The sequence below is a fragment of the Helianthus annuus genome, chromosome 9 (assembly GCF_002127325.2).
Source record: "Helianthus annuus cultivar XRQ/B chromosome 9, HanXRQr2.0-SUNRISE, whole genome shotgun sequence".
Classification (NCBI taxonomy): Eukaryota; Viridiplantae; Streptophyta; class Magnoliopsida; order Asterales; family Asteraceae; genus Helianthus; species Helianthus annuus.
The window spans coordinates 56,807,866-56,821,469 of NC_035441.2; the positions used below are offsets into that span (position 1 = coordinate 56,807,866).

The following is a 13,604-nucleotide window of genomic DNA, read 5'->3' on the forward strand; positions in this document are numbered from 1 at the left end:
ATTAGCTCCTGAAACACATGTGAAAATAGGTACGTCAGCATAAAAATGCCTGTGAGTAACATAGGTTTTGTGAAAATAGGATTCATGACTTAGGTTTAAGAAAAGTGTTTAATAAAAGTTAGTCATGAACCTTGTAAAATGTTTTGTTTTGTAAATCATTTGAAAAGCGATAAAATCAAGTGATATGTATAAATAGAAGAATAACGTATGGTTAAAAGAATAACCAAGTAAAAATAAGTTGTATAAAGCAAGTTGTTTTTGTAAAACGAAGTCTTGCGAAAGTGTGTTATTTGTGTAAAAATGTATAAGTCCAAACTAAATGATTTAAATAACGCTATGACATGTAATACAATACAAGCACTTATATATAGGAAGTACCAGCGGCGTATCCACCATGCTTGTATCATACTACACCCATATCGTTACTTAAGTCATTAAACAAACCACCAATGTATAAAGTCCATGTTTAAACCAATCATCAAATGTTCTTGTCTAAACCATCGTCATATGTTTAAAAGTCCAAAGTGTAGTCATGTATGTGTAACAAATGTCATGTATGTTAAGTAAAATGTGTTCACTTAAACCAAATGTAAGAATGTACAAAACAAAGTATTTTGAGTATATCAAAAAGTTATGTTTTGCAAGGTAAAGCATGTTTTAAATGATACAAACATTTATGTGGTAAGTTAACGCATACATTCAAGCCTTGAGACAGACGGATAACCTTAAGTAAAGGTTATTAAAAGAAATGTTTTCGGATTTAGTCATTCCTTTCATCCAAACCAACCCAGGATGTCAGAAACGGGATTTGTCAAGTCCTATGGTACCATTACTTACTACCGAGCGACGTAGCTAATGTTAATGAATGTATATAAGTCCCGTTTATGCAAACCAAATGTCATACCAAATGTAAACATGTTATATGAAAACAATGTACTAAGTATGCTAAGTTAACATACAAAGCAGAAAAGTCATGTAAATCAATGTGCTAGCATGCTCAGTCAACATACATAGCAGAAAATGTAATGTAAAACAATGTGCTAATATGCCAAGTAAACATATGTAGCAAAGCAACGTAATGTAAATCAATGTGCTAGCATGCTCAGTCAACATACATAGCAAAACAATGTAATGAAATCATGTACTATAAGCGTACTAAGAACATAGCAAGCATATGATGTAAAAACAAGAAAGCACGAAAGTAACAAGTGGGCACATGTGTTTCACCCCAAAATGTTTGGAAAACAGTAAAAGAGGGGTACTATGTACTCACTTGAGATTGCTTAGAAGTCGTAGGATAACCACCAAGCAATGCTAGTAGATCACGGAATCAAACGGCACCTATATAGGTATCTACATTAATAAACGGACCCATCGGAGGATCGGGTAGTACGAGGGTTCGTAAACCAAATAAGTATGGGAACTTATGTAATATGGTTTAACAAAGCCTACGTACTAAAACGAAACCTATCCTAAGTGCTTTTGACCCGTTACGACCCGCTTAGGTAGCTTATACTACTTTAACGTGTCGTTCGCGTAAAACGCATTCAGAAAGCCTAACTAGTCCTATGACAAGTAAGATATGCCTTAACATGCTTAATGTTGTTGTTAAATCAGTTTAGATACCAAAAATTATGTTACATAGGTTTAAAATGAATTTTGGCGCAAAAAGGGTATTTTGGTAATTTACCTAAGGCATAAGAACTACTTATCATACAACTACTCAAACGTCGTGACCATAAGGTATAACCTCGGAAGGTTATTCCCTACACAACTATGGTCACCTAAAATGTTTGGTCGGATCCTAATGATCGACCAAATGGGTCGGGTTCGTAAGCATAAGCGATTGATTAGATCGCTTACCTTTACGACCCTAAACAAGCACTAATCTAAAAGCGACGAGCTAAACATGCTAGAACATGTTTAGTAATGTTAGAAAACAGGTTTGGTATTAAAACAAATGGTTTTAATACCCTAGAGTAGTTTGGTTGCAAAATACGCGAGAAAGCGCATTTTGGCCGAAACTACGACTCGTCACTAAGCCTAGATAACGTGGTAATCAGTAGGTATAGTTACTAGGGACTATAACCATCGTGATCACGCTCACGTTATGAAGTTCAAACGAACTTCGCGTTGACCAAAAACTGGTCAATGCAGAAAGTCAAACACAGTTTGACTTTAACGCTAAAACGAACGAAAAACGCGAAAGAATACTTACAGAAGGTCCCCGCAAGATTGATTTCCGAGTATTTCTCAGGTATGAAGTGTTTATAACTCCAACTTAGAGAAAATCTCAGAATCAAGTGGGTTTGAATGAAGTTGGGGTTGGGTATTTATAGGAAACATGGAACCGTTAAGATCGTTTCTTGTTCCCCAAGCGTTTAATCTCGGCCCTACACCTCATGCCCACTGAATTACAAACCCATGGGAGCCCATAGGATTGTTAAAAACCAGTTGCAAGTGGTTTTGGGGTGTTAAACAGCTGTAAACAGTTGTTTGCACAATTCTGCTGAACTGGGACATGCTTACGAACCGTAAGCAAGTCCATACGGTCCGTAAGGACCTGGCTTGCTGGCAGAAACTCTCATTAATTGGCAGAACAGGCCCCTGTGTTCCCAAACTTGATTTTTGATGCATTTTGGCACGTTTAAGCCCCGTTAACCCCATTTTAAGGCTCTAAAATGAAGTTAAAGTATAGGGGACTTGAAATATGCTCAAAAATATGCCGGATGTCGGTTCGTTTGGTCGTACGATCGCGATGTTCGGTTAATTACGACGGAAGTCGTAACGGATGCAAAAACGGTCCAAATTGCGAGACGAATGGATTTTTGACAAGCCAATCACTAAAACATAATATTTTAATGATTAAATAAATTTTTTGGATGTCCGAATGTATTCAGAACGTAAGTTATGCGCGAAAATGCAAACTTATGCACTTTTTGACGCTTTTAGTCCCTGAATGACTCAAAAGTTTATTTTAGCACACCAAACCCCTCAAAGCCTATTTCTAAGCTATATAAAGAATATTTAGGGTGTGTTTAACTTATGGTCATGCTCCGGAATGTTCATTATAGTTCAGATTGGCATACTTTCGCAGTTTGTCAATTTTAGTCCCTGTAAGCGAATAAACTTGGTTTTGCCATACCAAAGCCTTCAAAACTTATCTCTAAGTTATGTAAAGGTTATTTAAGGTATGTTAAGCATAAATTGATGTTCCGGAGTATTTGTTGCATATAACTGATTACGTTTTCGCACCAGTTTGCGTATAATTCTCAAGAAAGCGATATAGAGTTTGAAATCGAATAAAAGTCAAAACATGAAAAACATCAAACATGAATAAACAAACATTGGGATCAAATAACTTTATTTCATTAATAACTGAACCGTTTAAAATGATTACAAGCACAGATGTCACATGATCGCGATGAGATTCTCTACGTTGATCTATGTTCAATTTGATGATTAGACATAGAAAAATTTTTGGTGTTCATATTTGTTCTTGAACTGTTCTTGAAGAGGTGCAACCCGATCGGACGGCAGTTCGATCGGGCGACCACCAGATTTTATACATGATCTTGTTAATATTTTCTAAGTGCTTTCGCCTAGAAATATTTGGATTAGTGGTTAGACAAGTTGTCTTGAAATTTGTGCCTCAAAAGATAAACAGTTGCTTTGATAGGATGGCAACCCGATCGAACATCAATCCGATCGGGCAGCAATCTTGTTCATAAGCACTTCATTGTTTTTGCATAGTTTTGTGTGCCATCACTGCAAGATACTCATCATTTTCTTTTCAGCTTTAAAACTTTCCTGTTCAAGCGGAGATAAGCTGCCAATAGTTTTCTGAATACCCGATCCATTCGTCGGAGGTACATACTTTGACTCAATTTTAATCCAACACTCAAAATGATTTGCTTGTACCCAGGTTTTGAACCTCTCTGACCACCCTCAATATTCATCAATGTTCATTAACTTTGGTGGCTTTTGCATTGTACCAAGCTCATTTTCCATGTTCACGTTCTGCACGATACTCGCTAGAGTTTGAACTGCTGTCATTCCCCCTCCGGAAAACATGTTATAAAATTCTTAGTTATCCATTTTAAAATGAAATCAGTTTCGAAAAATTTTCTAAGTTTTTGAAAAAATCACTTTTCAAACGAATTGACTTCCACACGAAATGGACTATCAAATGGAATGGACACACAAACGAAATGGACTATTTTTCAAACGAGATGAAATTCAAACGAAATGAACTTTTCAAGCGAAATGGCAATTTCAAACGAATTGGAACGCCATTTCGTACGAAATGAGTAAAAAGGTTCATTTTCGTGCGAAATGATCAGACAATATGGATTTTCAAGCGAAATGGTCCGTTTCGTGCGAAATGTACAAATTTTTCAAGCATAATGGTAACAGCTCACACGAAATGGTTCATTTCGTAGGAAATGGACATAATTTTCATACGAAATGTTGTTCGTTCACACGAAATGATGTTTTTGTCACTTTTTGATCAATTTTAGTCCGAATTAAGGTCTGAAACTTTAAAGGATTGATTAAAATGGTGTTTTACACGTTATATCCAAATCTTAGTCCATTTTGTCCATGGAATCGTTCAAAAATCCAAGAATGAGTAGAAATAGAGAGTTCTAGACCATTCAAAGAACTGATTCAGCCGATTTGACTCATCCTGAGCTCTGATACCACTTGTAGGATCGATATTCGACCTAAATGAGTCGGTCAGAGTCAAATCTAAGTCACTAGAGAGGCGGAAACAATCTAGTAACTGAGAATCGGTGTTAGAATGTGAGTAGAAGCAGAGAAATACACTTTAAACTGGTTTTCCATTGATATTATGCGTTAATACACGGAGAAAATCTGACAGCACTTCGTTACAACTCTAACCGAACCGTTCTAAATGGAAAACCCGACCTCCCTATTTATAGGGATTCCATTTCGTACGAAATGGCAAAGTCCATTTCGTACGGAATGGCAAAGTCCATTTCGTACGGAATGGCCTACAAACTCCATTTCGTGCGAAATGGTACAAAATACAAATAACTTTAAATTTTTACACTTTGACCCCTATTACAAGCTATTTGACACGACCTAGACTGTAGAAGTAGGCGACAGACATTGTGTACCAACAAACTCCCCCTTGGATATTGCAAGAGTCTTCAGTCAGGCTGTCTTCAAAAACTTCCTTTCACAGAGACTTGAACTTTTCCTCCCTCTGCTTTGGCTTTCTCTTCAACAAACTCTACAGTTTCTCATTTTCTTTAGCCGCTTTCAATTTCTCTTCAGCTTGCATCTTCATCCATTTACCTCTAAGCTCTTCACGTTCCTTCCTTTCTTTCTCAGCTTTTAGAGCTTCTTCTTTCTCAATCTTCCTCCACTTAGACGGCCACGCATTTTCAGAATTGATTCCTTTCTGAAAGCAGATTGTTGCCACTTTCTGAAACTGTAAAGCCTGATCTTTGTCTTCAGCTTTGTAACAAATCTTGTTTATGAACAAACACTCGATATCTTTCGCTGAGCAGTTGACAATCCACATCAGATTATACAAGTGAACGTATCTGACTTCATTCTCCACTTTGTATGTGATCACGGCTTCAGTTGACATGCAGCTGTTTACCCAACACAAGAACCCTTTGTGAAAATCCTGTTCCATTTTCGGCAACGGGATATTCTTTATCACCCTGGGTTTCTTTATCTGCAAGATCGTCTCTTCAACACCTATGACTGGATCCACCCTCTTCACTTTCTTCGGTTGTTGTGGCTTCCAGTGTTTAAAGTCTTTGAACGCTTCGAACTTCATCAGACCCCAAGTAGGCATATCATGCTCTCTGACAGGATAAGTCAATGTTCTGACTTTTGGTAGTTCTTCGACATCCCACCAGGGCAAAGACATTATGTCTTGAATGTACGCGAAATATTGAACTCCAAACTCTCTTCGGATCACATACGCATTCACATGTGGCAGATATCCCCAACCGATTATGTCACCAAGAGAAACTTCTCTGTCTCTTTTGTAAAACTTCAACGGTCTTTTGAATTTTCTCTCAGTGTCTTTCTTGAACCATTTCTTGCGTTCTTCGCGCTTTTCTTCCTTTGACATCTCATGGAAACTTTTGTTCTTAACACTTTCCGCGACCTTTCTTCATAATTCGTCTTCATTAGCTTGACTGAAGAATTCAGCAAGTGTTGGAAAGTTGGAAGTATCAACATTCACATTCTCAGATTGTTCTTCGTCGCTACAATCTACCACTTCAACTTTGTCATAGATATCAGCATCTTCAACGTACTTGTACTGGTACTCTGGCTGCTAATTGATGTCGAACTTATTCAATTCTTCTTCAAAACCAAACTTGAATTCACTTTCATCAACATGAGTCATCTTCATGACCTCGGCTAAGTTATAAATATGCAAGTATTCTCCTTCTTCTACACCATGTTCAAGTCGGAGAATCAATCTAGACACGTGATCATTGCTTTCATCAACATTCTGTGTATCATCATGCTCCCCCTCACTTTCAGCATTCTCGGGTTCTTCATTAGCATTATCATGAAGATAATTGTGACACCTGTGTCACTTCAACCATCAAACAAATACCAAACCAATGAAATATTGTATTTCATACTTGGGATTTGTAAAAATATGTGTATCAATTGCACATATCAACTCTTGTTCGATTTCGGGCTTTAAATCGCTTTCTGTAAGGTTATACGCGCACTGATGCGTAAATATAACCAGATTAATGCAACAAACACTCCGGAATAGTGACATAGGCTTAACATACCTTAAATAACCTTTACATAACTTAGAAATAAGTTTTCGAAGGTTTGGTGTGCCGAAATCAAGTTTATTCGCTTACAGGAACTAAATCTGACAAACTGCGAAAGTATGTCAATTTGTACTGTAACGGACATTCCGGAACTTGACCATAAGTTACACATACCCTAAATATCCTTTACATAGCTTAGAAATAGGCTTTGAGGTGTTCGGTGTGCTAAAATAAACTTTTTGGTCATTCAGGGACTAAAAGCGTCAAAAAGTGCATAAGTTTGCATTTTCGCGCATAACTTACGTTCTGAATACATTTGGACATCCAAAAATTTATGTAATCATTAAAATATTATGTTTTAGTGATTGGCTTGATAAAAATCCATTCGTTGTGTAATTTGGATCGTTTTTGCGTCCGTTACGACTTCCGTCGTAATTAACCGAACAACGCAACCGTACGACCAAACGAACCGACATTTGACATATTTTTGAGCATATTTTAAGTTCCCTATACTTTAGTTTCATTTTAGAGCTTTGAAATGGGGTTAACGGGGCTTAAACGCGTCAAAAATGCATTAAAAATCAAGTTTGGAGCTGCAGGGGCCTGTTCTGCCAAAAATCAAACTTTGCTGGTCTGCACAAGGCTTACGGACCGTAAGCCCTTATCCATACGGTCCGTAAGGACCTCCCAGTTCAGCAGAAGTGTTTTCCAGCCATTTCCAGCTGTTCCCCATGGTCCCAAGTGGTTTTTGAAGTTCCTATGGGCTGGTTTTGAGTGCCCAAGGTATTACAAAACAGGGGGCACAAGTGTAAGGTTGAGATCAAAGCTCGGATATCGACAAACGATCTTAACGGCTCTCCGAAAACTATATATACCCCATCCCATTCACTTGCAAAACCCACTTGATTTCTGAGATTTCTCTAAGTTGGGGTGTTTCATCACTTCATACCTGAGAATACTTGGAAAATCAATCTTGCGGGGACCCTTTGTAAGTATTCCTTCGTTCTTTTTATGCATTTTAGCGTTAAAGTCAAACTGCGTTTGACTTTCTGCATCGACCAGTTTATGGTCAACGCGAAGTTCGTTTGAACTTCATAACGTGAGCGTAATCACGATGGTTATAGTCCCTAGTGACTATACCTACTGATTTCCACGTTATCTAGGCTCAGTGACGAGTGGTAGTTTCGGCCAAAATGCGTTTTCTCGCGTATTTTGTAACCAAACTACTCTAGGGTATCAAAACCGTTTGTTTTGATAACAAACCTGTTTTCTAACTTAACTAAATATGTTCTAGCATGTTTAGCTCGTCACTCTTAGAATTGTGCTTGTCTAGGGTCGTAAAGATAAGCGATCTAAACAATCGCTTAATGCTTACGAACCTGACCCATTTGGTCGATCATTAGGATCTGAGCAAACACATTAGGTGACCATAGTTGTATAGGGAATAACCTTCCGAGGTTATACCTTATGGTCACGTCGTTTAAGTAGTTGTATGATAGGTAGGTTATATGCCTTAGGAAAATTACCAAAATACCCTTTTCACGCATAAATTCATTTTAAGCATATGTAACCTAAATTTTGACATCTAAACTGATTAAGTAACTATATTAGACATGTTAAGGCATATTTTACTTATCATAGGACTAGTTAAGTGGTCCGAACGCGTTTTACGCGAACGACGCGTTGAAGTAGCATAAGCTACCTAAACGGGTCGTAACGGGTCATAAGCACTTAGGTTAGGTTTCATGTTAGTATATGGACTTTGTTAAACAATATCATATGAGTTCCAATACTCATTTGGTTTACGAAACCTCATACTATCCAATCCCCCGATTTAGGTCTGGTTATTTATGTAGTTATCTATATAGGGTGCCGTTTGATTCCGTGATCCCTCTAGCTTTGCTTGGTTGTTGTTCAACACTTCTAAGCACCCTCAGGTGAGTACATAGTCCCCTCTTTTACTGTTTTTCAAACATTTTGGGGTGAAACACAGGTGCCTACTTGTTACTTTCATGTCTTCCATGTTTTCAAATCATATACTTGCTATGTTCATTAGTACACTATTAGTACATGATTTCATTATGTTTTTGCTATGTATGTCCATTGTGTGCATACTTAGTACATCATTTTACATGACATTTTATGCTATGTATGTTCATTTAGCGCATACTTAGTACATTGTTTTACATTATCTTTTCATGCTATGTATGTTCAACATACTTAGTGCATTTGTTTTACATCACATGCTATATATGTTCATCATGCTTAGTACATTTTCATCACATGCTTACATTTTGGGTATGACATTTGGTTTGTTTAAGTGGGACCATATACATTCATTAACTTTGATCACGCCGCTCGTTAGTAGGTAATGGTACCATAGGAATAGACAACTCCCGTTCCTGACATCCTAGGTATGTTTGGATGGAAGGAATGACCGAATTCGATTAAAACATTTTCACAGATAGACCTTTAAATTCGTTTAGGGGTTTATCACCACAGTCGCAAGGCTTGAATGTATGCATTTTCACAATACCGCATAAATGTTTGTATTCAGTATAGCATGCATTTCCACAAAACATAACATTGATTTAAACCACGTTTTACTTCAGTACATTGTTTTGTGCATTTTTACCTATGGTTCAGTTGATACATATTTCACTTTCCATACATGACATTTTGTTTACACATTACATGATTGACATTTGACATAGACAATTTGATATTGATATACACATTTCTTGGACAACATTTTGACATAAACATTTTGATATGGTTTTCACAAAGACATTTGACAAATGGTTTAGACATGGGCAATTTACATTGGTGGTTTGGTTTGGTTAAGTGATTTAAGTAACGAGGCGTGTGTAGTATGATACAAGCATGGTGGATACGCCGCTGGTACTTCCTATATATAAGTGCTTGTATTATATTACATGTCGTAGCTTTATTTAAATCATTCAATTTGGACTTATACATTTTTCACAAACAACATATTTTTCACAAGACATTGTTTTACAAAACAGTTTGTTTTATACAAACTCATTTTACTTGGTTATTCATTTAACCTTACATTATTCTTTAAATATACATATCTATCATCGCTTTTCAAATAATTTATAAAACAAAACATTTTACAAGGATCATGACTGACTTTTTGTTAAACAATTTTTTTTTCTAAACTTATAAGTCATGAATCCTAAATCAATAAAACCTATGTACTCGCCGGCATTTTTATGCTGACGTACCTATTTTCACATGTGTTTCAGGAGACGATGCATAGGATTGATCAAGATACACTTAGGCGGAATTGGGCCTTAGTGACAATAAAAGATGCAAGATTAGTTAATTTTGTTATACTTCTTTGTTTGTTAAGACATTGTAACTCTTTTAATCAATAAAACAACATTTCAATTTTCCATGTGTTATGAAACAATGATTCTGTTACAACACTCCCCGACGATTCCGCCACGTTTTGTTGTTTTACGTGGTCGGGGTGTGACAATAATCATCAACATTTTCTTCAGTAGACGCTTCAGTAACTTTGATGCCTGTAGAACCTTGATCATCGTCATCATTCCCATCATCATCATCATGACTACTTGCAGAATACACATCATCTGCATCATCTTTTATCATATTATCATCATCTTCTTCTTCATCATCTTCCTCATCATCATCTTCTATATCATCATCTACTACATTATCTACTACATCATCAAACACACCAGAAACTGAAGATATAGGACAAGGATTTTGAATTGGTGATTCAGAAACTATTGATGGAACAATTGCCCTTTCAGTTACTTCAATAGCACCTTCAACTTGAACACCTTTACCCTTGTTCTTCATTTCTGCTTCAATCTCATCTTTACATCGTGCTCTGACTTCTTTAAGCTCAATTTCTTCAAACCTCTGTTCAACAGGCTTCCCAATCAAATTCTCCAATACTTTATTCATCATATACATTTCATGCTCTTTCTTTGCATTGGTAACCTCTAAGTCTTTGTTCTTCAGCTTGAAATACTCATTTTGTTCATCTCTCCGAGCTTTTTCTTCTTCTAACTCGGCTATTCGAACCTTTAGAATATAAATATCAGCTTGATCAGCTTCATCTCTTTTCAACAAAGATGAGTTTTCAGCTTCAACAGTCTTGACACGTTTTTCAAGCTTCTTTTTCTCCACTAACACTTCATCCACTTTCTGTTGTAACTTCTTCACAAGTTTGTCATTCACAAAACTAATATCTCCAATATCTTCAAGAGGAATATTCTCTAGAAGATGCAGAAAATCTTTAAATCTAGATGATCCAGGAGTCGTTTGTACAGGTGGTTGTGAAGTTGGTGGTGTTTGAAGTATATGTGGTGAAGTTATAACAGGTTGTTCATGTGTAGGTGTAGAAATATGAAGTTGTGATGGTGATTGAGGTGGTGATGGTTGATGTGGTGGTGATGGTTGATGTGGTGGTGTAGGTTGTTTTGGTGGTGTAGGTTGTTTTGGTGGTGGTGATTAAGGTTGAGGTTCAGATTGTGGTTCTGGTGGTGGTTGTTGTGGTTTTGATGCAGGTTTCAATTTCATCTTGATTTTCAATTTTCGTACTACTGGAGATACAACACGCTTCCTCGCGTTAGATTTCTTCCTGCCTCCAAATGACGGTGGTGTTTGAACTTCTTGAACACGCTCAGGTGATGGAATATATAGGTTATCATCGTCATCTCCACCCCTCTTTCTCTTCTTCTGTTTTTCTTTATCAGAAATTACCTTTTTCCAACGTTCAGTTTCATCAACATCCTCTTCAGAACTGGATGAACTTTTCTCTTCATTGTCACCTTCCTCACCAGCTACTTTCTCAGTTTCCAAACCATAATCAATATTTTCCAACAGTTGTTCAGTCTCAGGAGACATTGGGTCTTGTTCTCTTTCAGCATCAACTTCTGTTTCATCTTCCTCTGGTTCATCGACCAACATTGTTTCAACTGTTTTCTTTTGACGTTTCTTTTTCGGTTGTGAAGATGAACCTTCTTCTGCTTGTACTTTCGGAGTTCTCTTACCTCCTTTTTTCTTCTTTTCTTTTTCCTCTTTCATGAACCACTCACTTCTTGTGTTTTTGAATTCTGCTAACTTTGCTAATTCATCTGCTGCACTCTTTTCTTTCATTTCTTTATCATTTCTCCACATCAGATGATTAACAGGATCTGGATCTTTGTAATTAGCATCCTTTATGAATCCAAAGAATTCTGCCTTCGTTTTTGGTTCTGGCCACTTTTTGTGATACCTAGACAATATGATCAACGTATCGTTATCCATGTGATATAATGACAACAAATCATTATCTTCATCTTTCTCTAGATCCGGATAAGCATGATCAAGCATCATTTGTACAAATCTCGGATAAATCCAGGTTTTGCTGCCAGAAGTAATGTTTTCCTTCATGTAATGGACAATGAGTTTCAAAAAATTGTACTTCTTGTTCAACACTAAAGCAGTCACCATGTTCATCTGGTAATCTCTCATCACATCATAACCACCCTTTCTATGACTGAGACCGTGAACTACTGAATGAATGAAAAATTGTAAGGCTTTGAGAAACATGATTTAAATAGTTTGCACTATTCAACGGACCACTATAACCCATCCTCAACATACATCTCTTAACCATTTTCTCTGGAAACTTCGTCGGGGAATTTTCATCATCCGGAAAATCTAACACTTCATGGACGAGTTGTTCTGTGATGACAATCTCTTTATCTTCACCATTCAAGCTAACAATTGAAGTTATCATTTTGCTTTCTTCATCATACTTGCCATTTTTTCCAGAAACGTTCAATGTGAGACTTGAAAACATTATGTTGATTCATCAATGCCTTTTGGATAGGTAAACGCTTCATGAATTCCAGAATCTCTTTGAAAATAGCCATCTTTGGAAGCTTTTCATCATAAACACAACAAATGTTGTGTAACGGATCAAACTACACAATCGAAGCCTGAAATATCCAACAGAAAAACAAGTTAACACTTTGAACAATTATCAATACATACACATCATTCAAACGAAATGAACTTCAAGCGAAATGATCAGTTTCAAACGAGATGGAGTTTTAAGCGAAATGGCCTATTTCAAGCGGTTTGACTTTCCAACGAAATGGCCTATTCCAAGCTAGATGGAGTTTCAAGCGAAAAGGCCATTTCATGTGAAATGGTAACATTACTCAATGTGTCATTTCATACGAAATGACTTGTCATTTCATACGAAATGACTTGTCATTTCGTTTGAAATCTGATTCTCATTTCGTTTGAACAAACATGATTTTACAAATGTTTTCAACCTATTTTGATGATGAAATTGAAACCCTAGGTTTATTCTATAACAAATTCCGAGTACACTGAAGTGTTTATTGTTCACTTTAGACCACACAATCATTCTAGATCTAAGTTCGTAGATCTGTTCTACCGAGTTCATATGAAATCGAGATGTTTAGATCAAATTGAAACCCTAGAACTGATCTATATCACAATCCGATCACACTGAAGTGATTTTCATTCAATTTGGTCCATTATTCAACCCTAAATCTAGATTCGAAGGTCCTGTTCATCGAAGTTCAACAGATCTGGGTTAAATCGACACCAAATCTTACCTTCCCATGTTATAAGTTGAGCCAACCAATCTTATAAACTGATTACGAACAACAAACTAACAAGAATATGGCTTGAAATCAAAGAAATCTGCGTTTCGTTTGAAATCGCCTGAGTGGTGTGTCTGATACGAAATGGTGGAAATGATCGTTTCAAACGAAATGAGACCCTTTAGATAGACATGTCCAT

General features: G+C 36.7%; 1 protein-coding gene across 1 annotated transcript; it reads right to left on the reverse strand.

The window, feature by feature from the left end:
• Nucleotides 1-6,157: 6,157 nt before the first annotated feature.
• LOC110875761 (glutamic acid-rich protein-like) lies at nt 6,158-12,627 on the reverse strand. Its single transcript, XM_022123964.1, has 6 exons — nt 12,429-12,627; nt 11,426-12,337; nt 10,511-11,056; nt 10,315-10,402; nt 6,404-6,581; nt 6,158-6,319 (listed from the first exon to the last, which is right to left on the reverse strand). Exons 1-6 carry the CDS (start codon nt 12,625-12,627, stop codon nt 6,158-6,160), a joined length of 2,085 nt encoding a protein of 694 aa, XP_021979656.1.
• Nucleotides 12,628-13,604: the final 977 nt, after the last annotated feature.